Source organism: Trachurus japonicus, chromosome 1 (genome assembly GCF_045865225.1).
Source record: "Trachurus japonicus isolate A0001 chromosome 1, Traja_1.0".
NCBI lineage: Eukaryota > Metazoa > Chordata > Actinopteri > Carangiformes > Carangidae > Trachurus > Trachurus japonicus.
In genome coordinates, this window is record NC_140907.1 from 23,564,610 (window position 1) to 23,580,361 (window position 15,752).

The 15,752-nt window shown below is 38.7% G+C and overlaps 1 protein-coding gene across 2 annotated transcripts in view; it reads left to right on the top strand.

Moving 5' to 3' along the window:
• The window catches only part of sh3gl2a (SH3 domain containing GRB2 like 2a, endophilin A1), a 39,377-nt gene extending 26,538 nt beyond the window's left edge, over positions 1-12,839 (top strand). The window contains exons 2-12 of one of the 2 annotated variants that reach the window (XM_085780984.1): positions 1,769-1,837; positions 2,634-2,706; positions 4,538-4,681; positions 5,013-5,146; positions 5,252-5,410; positions 6,540-6,643; positions 6,750-6,865; positions 7,726-7,740; positions 7,923-7,934; positions 8,370-8,381; positions 10,071-12,839. In XM_085780984.1, coding sequence (XP_085637110.1) covers positions 1,769-1,837; positions 2,634-2,706; positions 4,538-4,681; positions 5,013-5,146; positions 5,252-5,410; positions 6,540-6,643; positions 6,750-6,865; positions 7,726-7,740; positions 7,923-7,934; positions 8,370-8,381; positions 10,071-10,267 — 1,035 coding nt within the window. In that variant the 3' untranslated portion in view covers positions 10,268-12,839. The remainder of the gene's footprint in view (positions 1-1,768; positions 1,838-2,633; positions 2,707-4,537; positions 4,682-5,012; positions 5,147-5,251; positions 5,411-6,539; positions 6,644-6,749; positions 6,866-7,725; positions 7,741-7,922; positions 7,935-8,369; positions 8,382-10,070) is intronic. The other variant, XM_085780975.1, reaches the window with a different exon arrangement.
• Positions 12,840-15,752: the final 2,913 nt, after the last annotated feature.

Genomic DNA, 15,752 nt, shown 5'->3' on the forward strand with positions numbered 1-15,752 from the left:
CCCTCACAGCAGCGGTGGTGCTGCTGCTGCTGCTGCTGTGAGGCAGGCATCCCCATTAGTGTTTGATCAGCAGGTTTGACAGGAGGGAAAGATAAAACATGAGAACAGAAGTGAGAGAAACAACAGGAAGTTACCTGATAAACCAGGCTACGTACGGGCAGATACCTGTCTCCATGGCGACCAGCTGAAGGAAGATTTGAAGACATTGTAGTGTAGGGATGGATGTGTCGGTGAAACTAATGACAGGAAATGTGGCGCGCTGCTTAACTTCCACCTTGTGTGCGTGTGTGTGTGTGTTTTTTTTCGCTTTTCTGTGAATATTGAGCTGTTTCACAAATGGGATCAGTCCTCGCTGAGATGACTCATAGCGCACCAATCCTCAGAAAGTCTTACGCTGCATATACTTCTGTCACAGGCTTAGTCTCATAAACCTTCCTGCTGTGTCTGTCACAGATCACCCCTGGAAAGATACATCTCATTTTTTACTAAATTCAAAATCTTTCGCCTTCTTACCCTCCAAAAATACCACATATTCTCTGTCGTACTACAGCCGTGCCAGTGTGAAGACCAGCCTGCCTTTAATAGTCAAAATGTAAAATGAACTCCAAGTAGGCCTACATGAGTACAGTATGAAGAGTCTGGCTGTTACTCGAGGAAAGATTTCTCCTCCTTAGCTTAGCTTTCATTGCTTCTTTAGTCACAGTACTATGTGACGTTCCCTGAAAGCTGTTTTTTCCTCCTCACTCCTTCCTCCAAGGGCCGTGTCTGGCCTTGTCGCGTCAGATTGCTGCCCCCTCTGGGGGTCCGGTTACATCACAGGCTGAAGCTGCACGGTGGTGGCAGAGCTGGAAATCATATCAGCAGACAGAGAGCGAGGGGACGGCGGCAGCCCAGAGGAACTACTTCTGTGCTTGTGTCTGTGCACATGGACCCGTGCCACGTCCGAAGCTGTAAAAGCCAAGAAATTACAGTTTGTTGCTGGCCATGCTTCATCTCTTCCTCCATTTCTGATATTTTATCACCGTCTCTCCTGCTGCATCTGTCACCAGCGGTGATGGAGAATCTGATATTGTAATTTTAAAGCCAGGGAGCTGACACACTGTCTTTCATCTAGACTGAGTGAGAGGGGAGTGTGGTTTTGTTGTTTGGTCTATATATAGTGCCACATAAAGGCTCAGAAGAGTTACTCTGTAACACAACTGTCAAGTTTTGTTTTGTTTTTGTTTTTTTAAATCCCCTTTGGTTTAACTGCTCTGACCTAAAAGACACATGGCAACCTGCAACCAAACCTCAAATCCATTCCTTCATTTAACCTAAAACTGTTGGAGACTATTGCAGCAGAAAGTGTTTCCCACAGTGTCACCCATAAATAACAAAAATGGCAGGTTTATTCTATTATCAGAGATGTGAAGATCACAAACACACTCCGAACATTTTAACTCTAAGCTGATGAGAAGGGAGGTTCATGCTGCAGTGATTTAATTTAATCTATGGTTTATGAAAGGACAGCATATTTTTCCTCTTATTGATTCATCATCAGTTTTGCCCTTTCACAAAACACTGAAAAGAAACAGGGTCCATGTGCAACACTTCTTCTCGCCAGTGGCTGAGGGCACTTTTGTGTCATTTCAATTATAATCTTCATTTCAGTACTGAGAACTGGATTTGACCTCTCTGGAATTTGCACCCACTGCAATGCGATTTTTGGTGAAGCTGATAAAAGTTAAACACTAACAGGATTTCTTTTTTCCTTTTGTGTCTTTTGCAGAAAGTGAGTGAGAAGGTTGGAGGAGCTGAAGGAACGAAGCTCGATGATGACTTCACTGATATGGAAAAGGCAAGAGTGAACTCTATTCAGTCTCCCATTATCATGTTGTTTAGTATGTAATATTCAAATCTTCAGGTCTAATTTTTTTTGCTTTATCTCTTTAAAACATCATTTCAAATATTCATTTTTCAGAAGTCCTGTTCAAACCCAGGGACATCTGTCACCGTTTGCCTGTAGTGGCATCATGCTGCCAACTGTTATAAACTGTATTTAATGCTGAATTTTAATGGCTCTCTTATTTTGGTGTGCTTGTGCGCTTCCACAAACATGAACACCCAAGATCTGAATAATATACTCAGTTTTTTTTCATTTATTTATGGGAGGAATAATAAATACATGTAGTGTATGTACATGTGATTGCTGTTGTATATCACTGCCTTTTAGTGCATGTGTGTCGTTACATATCCTTGTTTATAGTGGAGTTTCTAATGTGGTGCAGAGAGAGAGAGAGGCTGTCGAGAGCTGGCAAGTCTCATCACACTGAAACAAGAACACAGAAGTGATGCTGGCTCTCAGCTCTGCATGTGTTTCTCTCACCATCAACCCGCAGAACAAAGCAACACTTTTCCTTTTTTTTTAATCTTCTCGGTGGCCAGTTTAAAGATCTGTAATTTGTTTTATCGCTGCTATATTCCACTCATCTTCTCCTGCAATCTTTGGGCCATTACCTTTTTCTGCTATAATCCACATCTATTTCTTAAATGTTACATTGGTACCTCCTGTTTGTTAGTTTTAGTTTTTGTCTCATTTCACATGTTGTTTGTTTTATTGTGTTAATGTGTTTTTTGTTTATTGTGGTTTACAGAAGGTGGACACCACTGCACGGGCAGTGATGGACATCATAACCAAGACCACTGAGTATCTGCAGCCAAACCCAGGTGACATACTGTAAACCAGCCGTGCACGATGATAACGTGATTTTTTGTTTTGTTTTTTAGCCCCAATCTGTCAAGAGTCAATATAAAAACTGAACATGAAGAACATACTATATGTATATCATAACTATGCACATATCATAACACAGTAACATAAATATACTGTTATATAGATGTACACAAATATAGATCAGGTCAAAATCCTGTCAATCTCAGTGAATAATTCTAATAAAATAATTCTCAATACTTACATCATTGATAGATTGTTAATTGACAAGTAGTGTTCATTTAAATGCAGATGATACAATTTTATATTGTTGAGCCGATTAAATACAATCAACTGTTGACAATCTAGATATTTCTTCTAACGCTTTTCAAGAGTCACTCACTCACCTAAAGGTAGTGCTAAATCCTGATAGAATAAATATATGGTATTTCATTGACTAAGAAAATTGATTAGCTAAATAAATCATTTTATTTGGCACAGTAATTCAAAGAAGGTCACATTATGAATAATTAGGCATCTGTATTGATTATACTTTTACTTTTTCTTGTTCATTTTAACAATCTGGTCAAAAGCTGTGATTGAATCGTGTTTTGCTTTATAGAACCTACTTCCCCATGTACATTGGAAAAACAATTGCCTTAGCCATATTTCTTTCTGTCCTGGGTTATAGAGTTGTTATATATAGACATGCGGTCGTCACCCTGAAGCCTTTAGATGCTGTATACCACTCTGCTCTCAGATTTATTACTCAGGATGCCGACGGTATCCATCTGTACTCTGTATGAACAGGTTGGCTGGTCCCCTCTCTCTCTCTCTTGTGGGAAGAGATGAACATCGGTATATTTGTATTTACAAAGCACTCTTGGAAAAATGACCAAATTACTTTGCTGCCATAATATACAGTATGTCAATACATCAAACCTACTCTCAGGACGGGATTACACTGCATGTTCCTAAGGTCAACCTAGAACATGAGCATGGGGATTGCTTTATGCAAAATGCTTTTGTTCTCTACACACGCATGGAATAACCAGCAATGCACTTTAAATGGTGATTCCCTGAAAACATTGGGACAATTTAGAAATAGTTCAAATGTTTTTCAATGTTCAATGGTTTTTACTAGGAATTGATTTTTCATATTTCTGCTGTTTGGTTTATTTTCGTTCTGGTTACGTAATCTCTGCATCACTGAAAATGACGGTTACTCATCAGTGAATGCCCCAAAAAAGTAAATGAAGGTTGTTCATGATGAACAATAGAGCATATTTGAACACATTATTTATGTGATTTGGCACAGTGTTCATAATACTGTATATATGACACATATAGATATCAGAAAACGTCCCTATGAAGTGATTTAAACTGTGCTCACCACTCAAAATTCATATGGAGACAGACAAAATGTATCATTGCATTAACAGCCACATCAAAATCTAGTAAAAAAAAAAAAAAAAGCTCAGCCTTTGTATTGGATTTATTCAAGTTCATTATTGTTGTAAATTCTGTAATATACCTGCCTTGAAAACAACAACAAGTTTTTTATTTTGGCCATGTAGTGTCGTATCTGTATCCTTCAACCATTATTGGCCTGTTACATATTTGAGTTTTAATAACATAATTGTAAATAACTGAATGATCCCATGTTCTACTACTAGTGTAATCACAATGGGAACTGGCTAGACATACTGAAACTCACTGCTCTCCAAATTAACTCCAAATTAAGTCAAGCATTTTAATAACATTCACTCTGGAACCTCAGACTTTGTTATCTGACTACAAATTGAAGACGTGGACAAAATGTCATCACTCGCTGCCTTGTCTTCACAGCCACCAGAGCCAAGATGAGCATGATGAACTCCATGTCACGTATGCGGGGCCAGGAGAAGGGGCCGGGCTACACACAGACTGAGACTATCCTGGGAGAGGCCATGCAGAAGTTTGGCAGGGAGCTCGGAGAGGAGTCTAACTTTGGTGAGCTGCAGCACATTAAAGCTTCTCACAGAAAAGAAGAGAAACACTTTTACAGGGAACAAAGTGGCATAATTTCTTCCCTCAAGGATGCAGCAACAATGTTATGAAAAATGCATGAACCTATTTTCCAGACAAGATGCTGAAGTTTCCTTTGTTATTCACCAGTGAAGGAATGAAAATGTCATTTAAAAAGAAGACGCTGACGTCAAAATCTTCTGCAGATCCAGATGACATAGTGTTACTGGAGATGAACCTTTCTCTGCACCATACACTGACATTGAAACGTGTATTATACTTGTTTTTAGCATCCAAATGTCTTTTTCGTCTTCAGGCCACGCCCTGATTGATGCTGGGGAAGCCATGCGTGAGCTGAGCGAGGTGAAGGACGCTCTGGACATGGAGGTCAAGCAGAACTTTATTGATCCAATGCAGAACCTCCATGATAAAGATCTCAAGGAGATTCAGGTAGTTTCGAGCGCAGACCTCCGCTACACAACAAGCGGAGAAAATCAAATCAAAGACCATGTGTAGGTGAAGGATTCAGATTCACTGTCTGGTCTCGTTTTGCAGCATCACCTGAAGAAACTGGAGGGTCGCCGTCTGGACTTTGATTACAAGAAGAAGCGTCAGGGTAAACTGACCGACGACGAGCTCAAACAAGCGCTCGAGAAGTTCGACGACTCCAAGGAGATTGCTGAGCTGAGCATGTTCAACCTGCTGGAGAGTGATGTAAGCATTAGTGCGCTCCCTGCTTGGTGGTGAATAGCTGTAATTCCTGTCAACACAGCCAGTATTTTCTTCGTACATGCTCTTAAGGGGTCGTACAACCACATCTATTATTTGACCATCTCTACCTTTACACTTCTGCTGTATCCAGCGCAGCCACTACAGTACTTCTATTCCCATTACCCTCTTGTGAACCTCAAGCCATTGAACTGAATTGGGGTCACGGCCCCGCAACGTACTGGAAACCCTCCGTCTTTTCTATAATGTCAGCCCCTGCTGTTTGTAGATTAAGTATAACAAATGCTGCACTCCAGCAGGTCAGTCAGTTCAACTGTATATGGCTCAGTATGTGTCCTACCAGACATCCAGGGCATCCACCCCAGTGTTTACGTGATCCTTATTCAACCAAATGTCACCTTAGAGCATACAAGTTCAGGATCTACTCTAGCCTACTGTCTAGTAGAAGTAATTTGGATTATGACTTGATCAATTAAGACATTGGTTATTCAATCATAACATTAAGCAACATTTTTGATAACTAAAAAATAGTTGCAGCCATTTATCACAAAAACATGTCAAATATTTGCCTCTGTAACAGAGGTCCGCGGGTATAGTCACAGTCACAAGGTACCAGTAAGGAGAAGTGATGGTGTGTGGCGGTTAGCGGTACTGAAGTTAAACTCACTCGCCCATAAAAGACATGCTAATCCACTTGCCAAGTGGTCATTGACCTCTTGGCGAAACGATTAGCATCGTCACCCGCGGTGCGGGAGACCCGGGTTCAAAATTCAGATTCAAGGACATTTTCCCTTTTCATGTTTTATGTAAAATTAATATTTATATCTGTATGTATTTTAGGACAGCTGTAGAGAGACAGAGAGAGGGGGAATGACATGCAGAAAAGGGCCACCACCAGTGGAATCAAACCAGGGCTGCTGCGGCGAGGACTATGGCCTCTGCACTTTGCGCACCTGCTCTGCTAAACGACGCCCTTTGAAAGATGAATCTGTTATAACAAAGAACCCCAAGCTTAAATAAACTGAGTCAGAGTTTTTCGTAACAGTCATCAACTGTTGCTGTCAGTGAGTTGTCGCCCACATGCTTCTTCTTCTTCTTCTGCGTGCATCAACAGATTGAGCAGGTGAGCCAGCTCTCCGCCTTGGTCCACGCTCAGGTGGAGTATCACAGCCGGGCCGCTGAGATCCTCACACAGCTCTCCAGTAAGATCGACGAACGGTCAGTGCTGACACTTTTCTATTCCACAGTTTTTTGCCATTTACCAACCACTGCCAAAGGAAAAGGACGTGGTTCATGTTGAATTTTGTGTTTTCCCACTCTGCAGGATAAAGGACACTGCAGTTAAACCAAGGAAAGAGTTCTTGCCTAAACCACGTACATCTCTGGACTTCTCCACTAGTGAGAACCACAATGGAGGCATCCACAGTGCCCGTTCTCCAGGTGAGACCCTAAATATGAAACTCTCTGTTCAGAAACATGTCCAGAAACTAGTCCTGGTTCTGCATGGACATTGTTGTACCTCACCAGTGAATCTCACAAGTTTCTGTCCTAACTCATGTGAAGATAAAACAGTAAAGGTTGTAGTCATTTGGCTTTAAAAGGACAGTTTCTGGGCGAGTTTCTATTAATTCAGTTTTTCTTTCCTTCAACAACCCACTCCCTGTTTTTAATTTTGACTGTAAATTCTCAAATAAAAACCTGATGCTGGTCAAAAAGGCCAAAGAAAGAAACTGTACATGCTATATATTATTATGTATTGCATTGTAAAATTACAGTAAATTAAGACTTTTATACAGCATATTTAATTAGTAGAACATATTCACACTTGCATTGTCTAAACTCCTACTGATTATTTTTTGGTCAATTTCACTTTATTTTTGTAATATTAGGATCTGGACATGTCTTTCATGATCTTTCAAAATAAAAGTCCTCTAGAGAAGAGAACAGGTTACGTAACTCATATATATATTTATTGTGAGGTTGTTGTTTTTTTTTCTCAAGATATGCTGATGCACAGTAACATACAAACATAAGCAAAATAATTTCACATTAAAGGAAAAAAAAAAAGAAATTCTGATTTTTGATTTCTTAGAATAACCTGGTCCAAATACAAGCATGGGGAAATGTTTGAGAATTTATGGTACCTTTATTGTTTGCTAATTTTCTCTTTCTTTTTCCCAGATCTTTACCCAACATTTTAGTTATTACCTGTACTGAACACAATATTCTTCAATCCAGAACGAATAAATACAACTTCTCACTTTTCTCTTTCCCCTTATGATTTTTGTTGATTTTTCTAGGGGCGAGGTCTCCAGGTGAGCCAGGTCAAACTTGTGTTTTTGTGTTTTGTGTGTGTTTTTCCTACCAATATGTTTCTGTCTGTATGATCATCAAATAATTTCTTCAGCAACATCCTGCCATTTCCACTTTAAACTCAAAAGCACTTCTGCTGTTTCCTCTCCCCCTTCCTCGTGTTGTTTCCTCTTCCTCTTTGCAGCAAGGTCTCCAGGTGAGACAAAAGTGAACCCCAGAGAGATACAACTATATCTCTTCCATCACCTCATTTTTCTTTTTCATTTCATTTTTTTTTACACAATAATAAAAACAGCAGAAAAACAAGTGCCGTCCGCTTGTTGCACAAAGAATACCAGACCGACATTGACAAAGAAAAGCTCACCAGCGGACGAGCATTTGCTATTTCTGTTTTGTTCTGGTGTCAATCTTCCAATTTGTCTGATCCTCCTGTTTCTTTGTCTGTCTGCTTCTCCGCCTCTCTTTCAATTTATTGTGTTTAACTTGTGTTTCTTCTTGCCTCATTGTTCATTGACTTCTTAATCACACTGCGCCTTCTCTATATATCCATCAGTTCATCGTTCACCCATCTAAAAATGCTATTACTGAAAATGTCTTTTTTCACCTTTGTCTTCTCCTTTCCTCTTTGCAGCAAGATCTCCAGGTGAGCAAGAGTGACTTGGAAAGAGATGCTACATCTCTCTATCACTCTTATTTTTATTTAAATTTGTTTTGTAAATGGACTTTTATGGGAGTTTGTTTGTTTGTTTTGTCTGATTTTTTTGTTTGCAGTGCAGGTCATCTGCAGTGCAGTTTCTGTCTAACCTCTGAATACTGTTTTGTTTGGAACCAAATGTCTCATCTTTCTTTTAATGTTAAAGGAAGAGTCTGACAGTTTGGGAAGTGAAAGTGTTTATCTGTTCAAGTGATAACACTCATATGATAATAAGCTTAGCACTTAGCTCTGCAGGAGAAACGCCTGTATCTCCACTAGCACCTCCACAGCTCACTTTTGAATTATTTCTATTGGGTTATGCTCTGAACCATTTCCTGAACCGCAGCAGTAACTGTCTGCCCGACAACTGCCTAGAGGCAGAAGAAGTCCCCATCACACAGTGAACTGTTGTTTATACACTTTGGCTTTTGGACCCAATACATAAACAAGATATAATGTGTAAATTAGTGAGCTGTACAGCTGCTGGTAGGTACATTTGGACCGAGCCAGGTTAACTGTGAAGAGAGTCCCAGGGATAAGAAGCACTTCCCAAAAATATTGAACTATTCCTTTAAGCTCTTGTCTGCTGTGTTACAATTTTACAGTCACTGATGGTTCATGTTTATCTCTTTTGCTTTGTCTCCTCCTCTTTGCTTCTTCCTCTTCTTTCCCCCCTTTCAGCCAGGTCTCCAGGTGAGCCTCTGACAAGCTTTTCTTGTGATCGTTCTTGTGATTGTTCTTGTGATCGTTGTGCCTCTAATTTATATGCAACACTTTATCTCCACGCCTATCCTTTCTTCTCACGGCCAATGTATACTTCTGCATTGAACCGATGCTGTAGAAACTTAACAGCAATGTCATGGTGATGCAGACTGCGACAACTGTGATTGGTCAGCTTGGTAGCGTGTGTTCGTCTTTGTGTTTGCACAAGCATAGAAAACTCACCCACGTCATTCAGTCTCAGTCAGTTCAATGACACTTCTCCAACATGACCCACTCTTCTTCAGGTGCTTTAGCTTCAAATACACACACATAAAGACATACTGTAGAAACCACTTATTATCAATGTGAGGTGTGAGGGACGCTGACTCACCAGTGCACAAGGCCCATTGCCATAATCGCTATAGTCATAGCAGTAGGTTTGTTACCTTTAATTGTCGGTTTTAGAACGGCAGAGCAGAGCCGCGAGCTGCTCAGAGCTACGCTAAAAGAGGCTAAAGGGGATTTCTTGGTTTCCCTCATCAAACTCATCAAATACACAATCCAACAACTCCAAAACGCTCAAGATGTGACCTGCACATTCACCACGCTATGAGATAATAACGGAACGTTATGAGACAGAGTTGTTTTGTAGGTAAATGCAGCAACTACTTCATAGTTTCGTTATTATCTCATAGCGAGGTGAATGTGCAGGTCTCAACTTGTCCACCAGAGCGTTTTGGAGTTGTTGGATTGTGTTTGATGAGTTTGTTGACATTGACTATTAGGGATTATGGCAATGGGCCAATTAGCCAAAATGTTGAGCTATCCCTTTAAATGCCGCACTGTAGACCTGGCATTAATCTCATGCAGAAGTATAAACCAGGCCTCACACCCCATTTCTCCTCTTAACTCTCCAACCGTGGTCCTTCTCTGCAGCCCCCATGGACCAGCCCTGCTGTCGTTCTCTGTACGACTTTGACCCTGAGAACGAAGGGGAGCTAGGCTTCAAGGAAGGCGACATCATCACCCTGACCAACAAGATCGATGACAACTGGTACGAGGGGATGCTGCACGGCAACTCTGGCTTCTTCCCCATCAACTACGTGGAAATCCTGGTGCCGCTGCCCCACTAGGACGTCGCAACTAATACCAGCTGTGTCTGCAACAGTGGCAAAATAAATCCCGGCCTCCAGCTCCTCCGCCCGCGGTATTCCCATTAACCTTTTCCCCCAAACATTCCTACTAACCACCTGCGCTCCGCTTCAAAGGAGTCAAAACAGCAACAACATAATAACGAATGAAGATATGAGCAAGATTGACGACGAATTAAAGCAAGTATGCACCAATTGATCGTAAAAACTTTTTAAGTGAGGAAATTGCATTGATGTCGTTGCTTCCCCTTATCCCAGGAGGTACCTTCAGGCTTCCATAGTCATCTTATCCATTTCTGTCCTGGCTTTTGTCTCGGTTTAGGTTGGCTGTCAGTCCGTCATGAGTTTATTAGTACAGCTTTGCAAATTCACATTTTCTCTCATTCACTGTATTATGTGGCAAACTCTACAGTAGATAGAAATCTTTTTCTCACATACTAGGAAAAAAAAAAAAAAGGTCCACGTGCTTCATGTTTGTTAGAGACTCTAGGTCAAGCATGGTTTCAAGTGTTTAACATTTTATCTTATGGAAAAAAAAAAAAAAGATATGTTGAGCTGATTTTGTTTTGTTAATATTCCTTGTTTTTTAACTGTAGTCGCCTCTTGGCATGCTTGGGCTGTTTCTGGAGAAACCACGTCCGTGTCATGCTCTTAAAAAGTCTGTCTAAAGGACGTCCTCACATTTTAACTATACAAAGTTTCTAGACAGATCCATCTAGTTCGTAACTTACATAACGATAACGGTACACATAATATTTTGATTTCTTTACATATCAACATATGTGTGTGTGTGTGTGTGATTGGTCATATGTGATTTAGATACCAAAGTTACAGTTACCTACAGAAACCTGAAACAACTCCAATAACAAGGTGTCAGTAAATCTGTTCAAGTGAAACAGGGTGAAGCTTCAAATGTCTAGTTCTTTGGTATTTTTAATCAAGGGAGATTGGGGAGGGTGAAATTGTATCCTTAAGTATGTGACATTACTTATCTGAGCCAGTGATTAGTGAAGTGACGACCTGATTTGCAAAACCACAAGTTGTGAAGTTTAAACTGTCTGAAGTGATGTAAGAAAACTATGGTGCATAAAAATTGCAATCCTCCGCTGTGTATTTTAATCAGCAACTTGTGTGAAAAAATGGTTGATGTATTGTGATATAATAACTTATAGGATTTAAACTGCTCACTGGGGCAACTGTTTTCTCTGGAGCTGAAGGTGTAGCTCTTTTCGCTGCATCCGTACTAGTCCCATTAGTCTTCTGTAGTCGTAGCTGTCTATAAGCCATTGATGATGAAACAACTAGACGTAGCCAACAACAATACTCTTTGAAATACTTTCTGACGAGGACAAAGGAACGAGCAGAGTGGAATGAGAAATCATTTCTTTTTGTCTTAGTGGAAATGTTTCATAAATTCAAATGATGCAATATACTACACTAAAAACCCATTTTCTTTGTGATAATACAAACAAAAAAGCTGCTGGTTTTCCTTTTCCGTGTCATCTCAGACCTCAGAAAAATTGGTTAGATACTCCACATGATGTTTAATTTCCCCTAACCAGCTATTTGCTTGTATGCAGTATTGTGTGGGATTTGTTTTCCCTTCTCTATCTGATGTACTGATAATCCAGAAATCAAACCGGCCTCAGTTACCACTACATGTTTCAGTCAGCTGAGCAGCAAGGTGCCGTACTGCACACCTTATCCCTGAGGTTTTATTCTCTGCAATGTTGACAATGTATTAACCCTCCTGCGAGATGATCTGTGCAGCGGTGACACTATTTTCTTTTCTTTTTTTTTCACCCATCTTGTCATAATGTTGTGCGTGTATTTTGGGGGAGGGATGTGTGTGTGGGTCTGTGTACTGTACGTGTACTGCATGGGTCGGGCTTGCAGGACCTCTGATGTTGAGGTATATAAGATATACTGTCTCTGACAGTGTTCAACATTAAAACAAACATGGACGTCTCTTTAATCAAAGGACCAATTCATTATATTCAATAGAATGACAATAACGATGCAAAATCGACTGACAACCCACATTAAAGTGTTGCTTTATTTGATTTTTTTTTTTTTTTTAAGGGAAGCACAACTTTAGCAGACAGTGTACTTTGTTGGCTGGGGAAGAATAACGGTACAGTTTGAAGAGGTCAAGTATTCATTTAAATTTTTTTAAAGGTGATCTACTTCCTTCCTTCTTTTTCTCATTCACTGTTTTTTAACAATCGTGTGTATCTTTGCCCTCAATGAGGACTGTACAGCTTTTCTGTGTTTTGTTTTCACCTTGTGTGTATAGTCGCTCATCTACAGTAACGTATCTTATTTTTGTAACTGTGACAAAAGTATACACATACAGTATAGATGTATATATACAGTATATTATCCAAAAGCAATGTGAAAGAAGGGATTCTCTGTGCTGCACATGATTGTCTTTGGATTGTATTGTTTTTGTTTTCTTTTATTCTTGCACTGGATTCTAAGACTGTATGCTTGATGTAAAGAAAAAAAAATGTGATAAGTCAATGTAATTTATTCAAATAAATACCAAAAACCGATTTTTGCAGTGATTACTTTTCATTCTCAAGCTCAAACTCAAGTTAAAAGTGCAATTTTTCAAAATTAATGTAGACCTATGCCGAAGATAAAATCGTTTGATATCTTTGCGAAGCAGCTATTTCATCTCACTACATTTCTCTAGTTGTTGTTTTTCATTACATGCAGGAGGCACAGCGGGGACTTGGCTCAGCAAATAGAAGAAGATAGATGCATTATTTATTTTCCTGGTGGGATCTTTCATGTCCTCTTGCAAGAATCCAAACAAGAAAAAGTAGGTCAGGTAGGAAATTCTCTTTTGTACCTTCAAGACGAGTGAAATGTCTTAATAATCCCGTTAGTGCAACATTATCAGAGTCACGACTACAGGTTCAAGCATCTTAAAGGCTCCACTAGATATGAAGTGTATACATGTGTAAGCTGCACTATACCATGTAAACTTTGTATGGTATGTACAAATAAAGAATCACAGGTGTAGTATTACGATAAACCAGCTGTGTGAAATTAAAAAAGTTAATTTGCTCAAGCTCAATACTGAGATAGAAGAACAAGTGCAATCAAATTGTACTTGAGTGTTTACATTTTAATCACTTCAGAGACATTATGTACTTCATCATGCTCCACTACATTTAAACTGACGGCTACAGCTACAGTGTAGATAAGAGATTTTACATCCGAAACATGATGCATTTAATGTGATAGTAATGTGTTTAGTATGCAATATGAAAATGCTGCTTATAATACTAGAGATATAGGATTTCTGCATAATGATATTTTTTTCTCTTGATATGTTAAGTACATTTAGCTGATGATACTTCTTTGCTGTTCCGGTGTTACATCATTCACATAGTATGCAGGACTTTCTCTTGTAAATACGTATTTTTACACAGTTGTATTGCAAGTTTCAAGGCTCAAATGGCGTCACTAACAAACACAATAAAACAGAACCTACTTTATAATGTTGACTCAAATTGGGTGGCACAGGCGCTGAAGACTTTAAAAAATCACTTTATATTTACAGTTATACAATAACTCAATAAATGTTAAATAAAATATTCACAGTCCGTAAAGCAAGCTCACTAAATTCCTATCTTTTAGGTAACTTAGATACAAAGAACAAAAACCAAGCTCGGTCCTCAGATTGTAATTGACTCACATTAGCAGTGTTGGTGCTTGTTACTAAATCAGTGTTACACATTCCTACAACATTACTCAGGTGAGCAGAGCTGCAACATGACTGCTAAACACATTTAAATGTCCTAAAGTCTCAGTGCACAGAGCCAAACTGACTAAATACTAAATTTGCATGTTTGCTTCAAAATAAAGTCGCCTCATAAAAGCACAATGTTTATGCATAAGTTATAGATCATGTGTTTGCAAACATTCCTCCTCATTTTCATTCAATGGCTTTAACAGGTTTCCTTGCAATAAACAGTGAATCACTGAATTTGTTTACTGACAAAATGTCGACATGTTTTTACAATATTTTAAAATTGCTTTGGTTCAGTTAACGCCACAATCACCTAATTTCTGCGTTTTCTTTTTAATTTGTAAGAAGCTCATTGATAAGCACACGGACCTCTCATCATTGTGTGTGCACTGCCATATACTGTAACTTCTAATCACCTGAAATAAAGAAAAGTACAAAATAAATACAAATACCTTTTGAATAGCTGTCAATACATTAAGTGGTTACTGATTAAAATAGTGTATACTGTTTTGTAATGTTTCATAATTTCCACCATCACAGTAGAAATATAGAAATATTTAGTGTCTCATACTAAACATAAAAAAATCCTCACTATTATCATCTATATCTATAGAAATGATTACATAGATGAATTTTTTTTTTTTTAAATCAATAGGAATTCTTAGCAAAAATACTTCATATTTACAGTTGGTTTTTTTTGTTTTTTTTCAATTGTTACGTAACAAGCATTGGTCAAAAGTGAAGATACATTTTCAAAACAGTCTGCAAAGGTCCACGAAAAGCAAACTGTGAATCATTTTTTATTGCTTCCAAACAAGGAAACACTGTGCATATCTGCTGCAGCCACTTTGAAATCTATAGAAAATCATACCAAAATATTGATGATAAAATGAAATATGAGAAATTATTGAAAAAGAAAAAAATTGTGTGTGTGCGTTCATTTTGAAATTTTGTGATTTTTCTTTACCGTAAAATTAATTTTTCAATATAACTGTAAATCACTAGCACAATGCATGTAATTGAAGCTAAATATGTTGCTAATTCACTCCTGTTAAAATATACAAGACAATAGTTTAGAGCACCCAATGAAGTGCTAAAAAAAATTTCTGATAAAATATTGATTTATCTGGAGAAAAAAAACATTCAAACCTATAAGATAAAATATATTTGAATGCTCTCTGTTGTCACTGTTTTGAATTTCAGTGTGCTACTGTAAGAGTGATGGTGTTTGTTTCCAGAGTGAGACTTGTGGATTAGATTAGATTATTTTGAGACACGTTTGAAGTGTTTTGTTGGTGAGAAACAGTTTTGGGATGAGATGAACTGTTCCGCTGAGATGCATGTTGGTGATGCAGAATGTGTTAAGAGTTATGAAAAAGTAGCTTTAGTATTGGCCAATGCTTGTTAGCAATAATTGTATAATCTGTTGAGAAAGAGTGTTGCGTATGAAGCTAAATTTGAAATAGTTTGATGGCAATAACCACTTTATGTCAAAATTCAGTGAAATAGTAAAATATTGTGATACAGTCAAAACCAGAGAGAGTTTCTCACTGAGGCTCAGGTTTGACACTCACTCACATCTGACAGATCTCCCTCTTCGTGACACTTTGATGAACCAGTTGCATCTGTATAACAGTCAACATCAGACGAGCAATGACACCTTTTGGCCTCCACCCATTATCTCTCACCACCAGTCAATCTGGC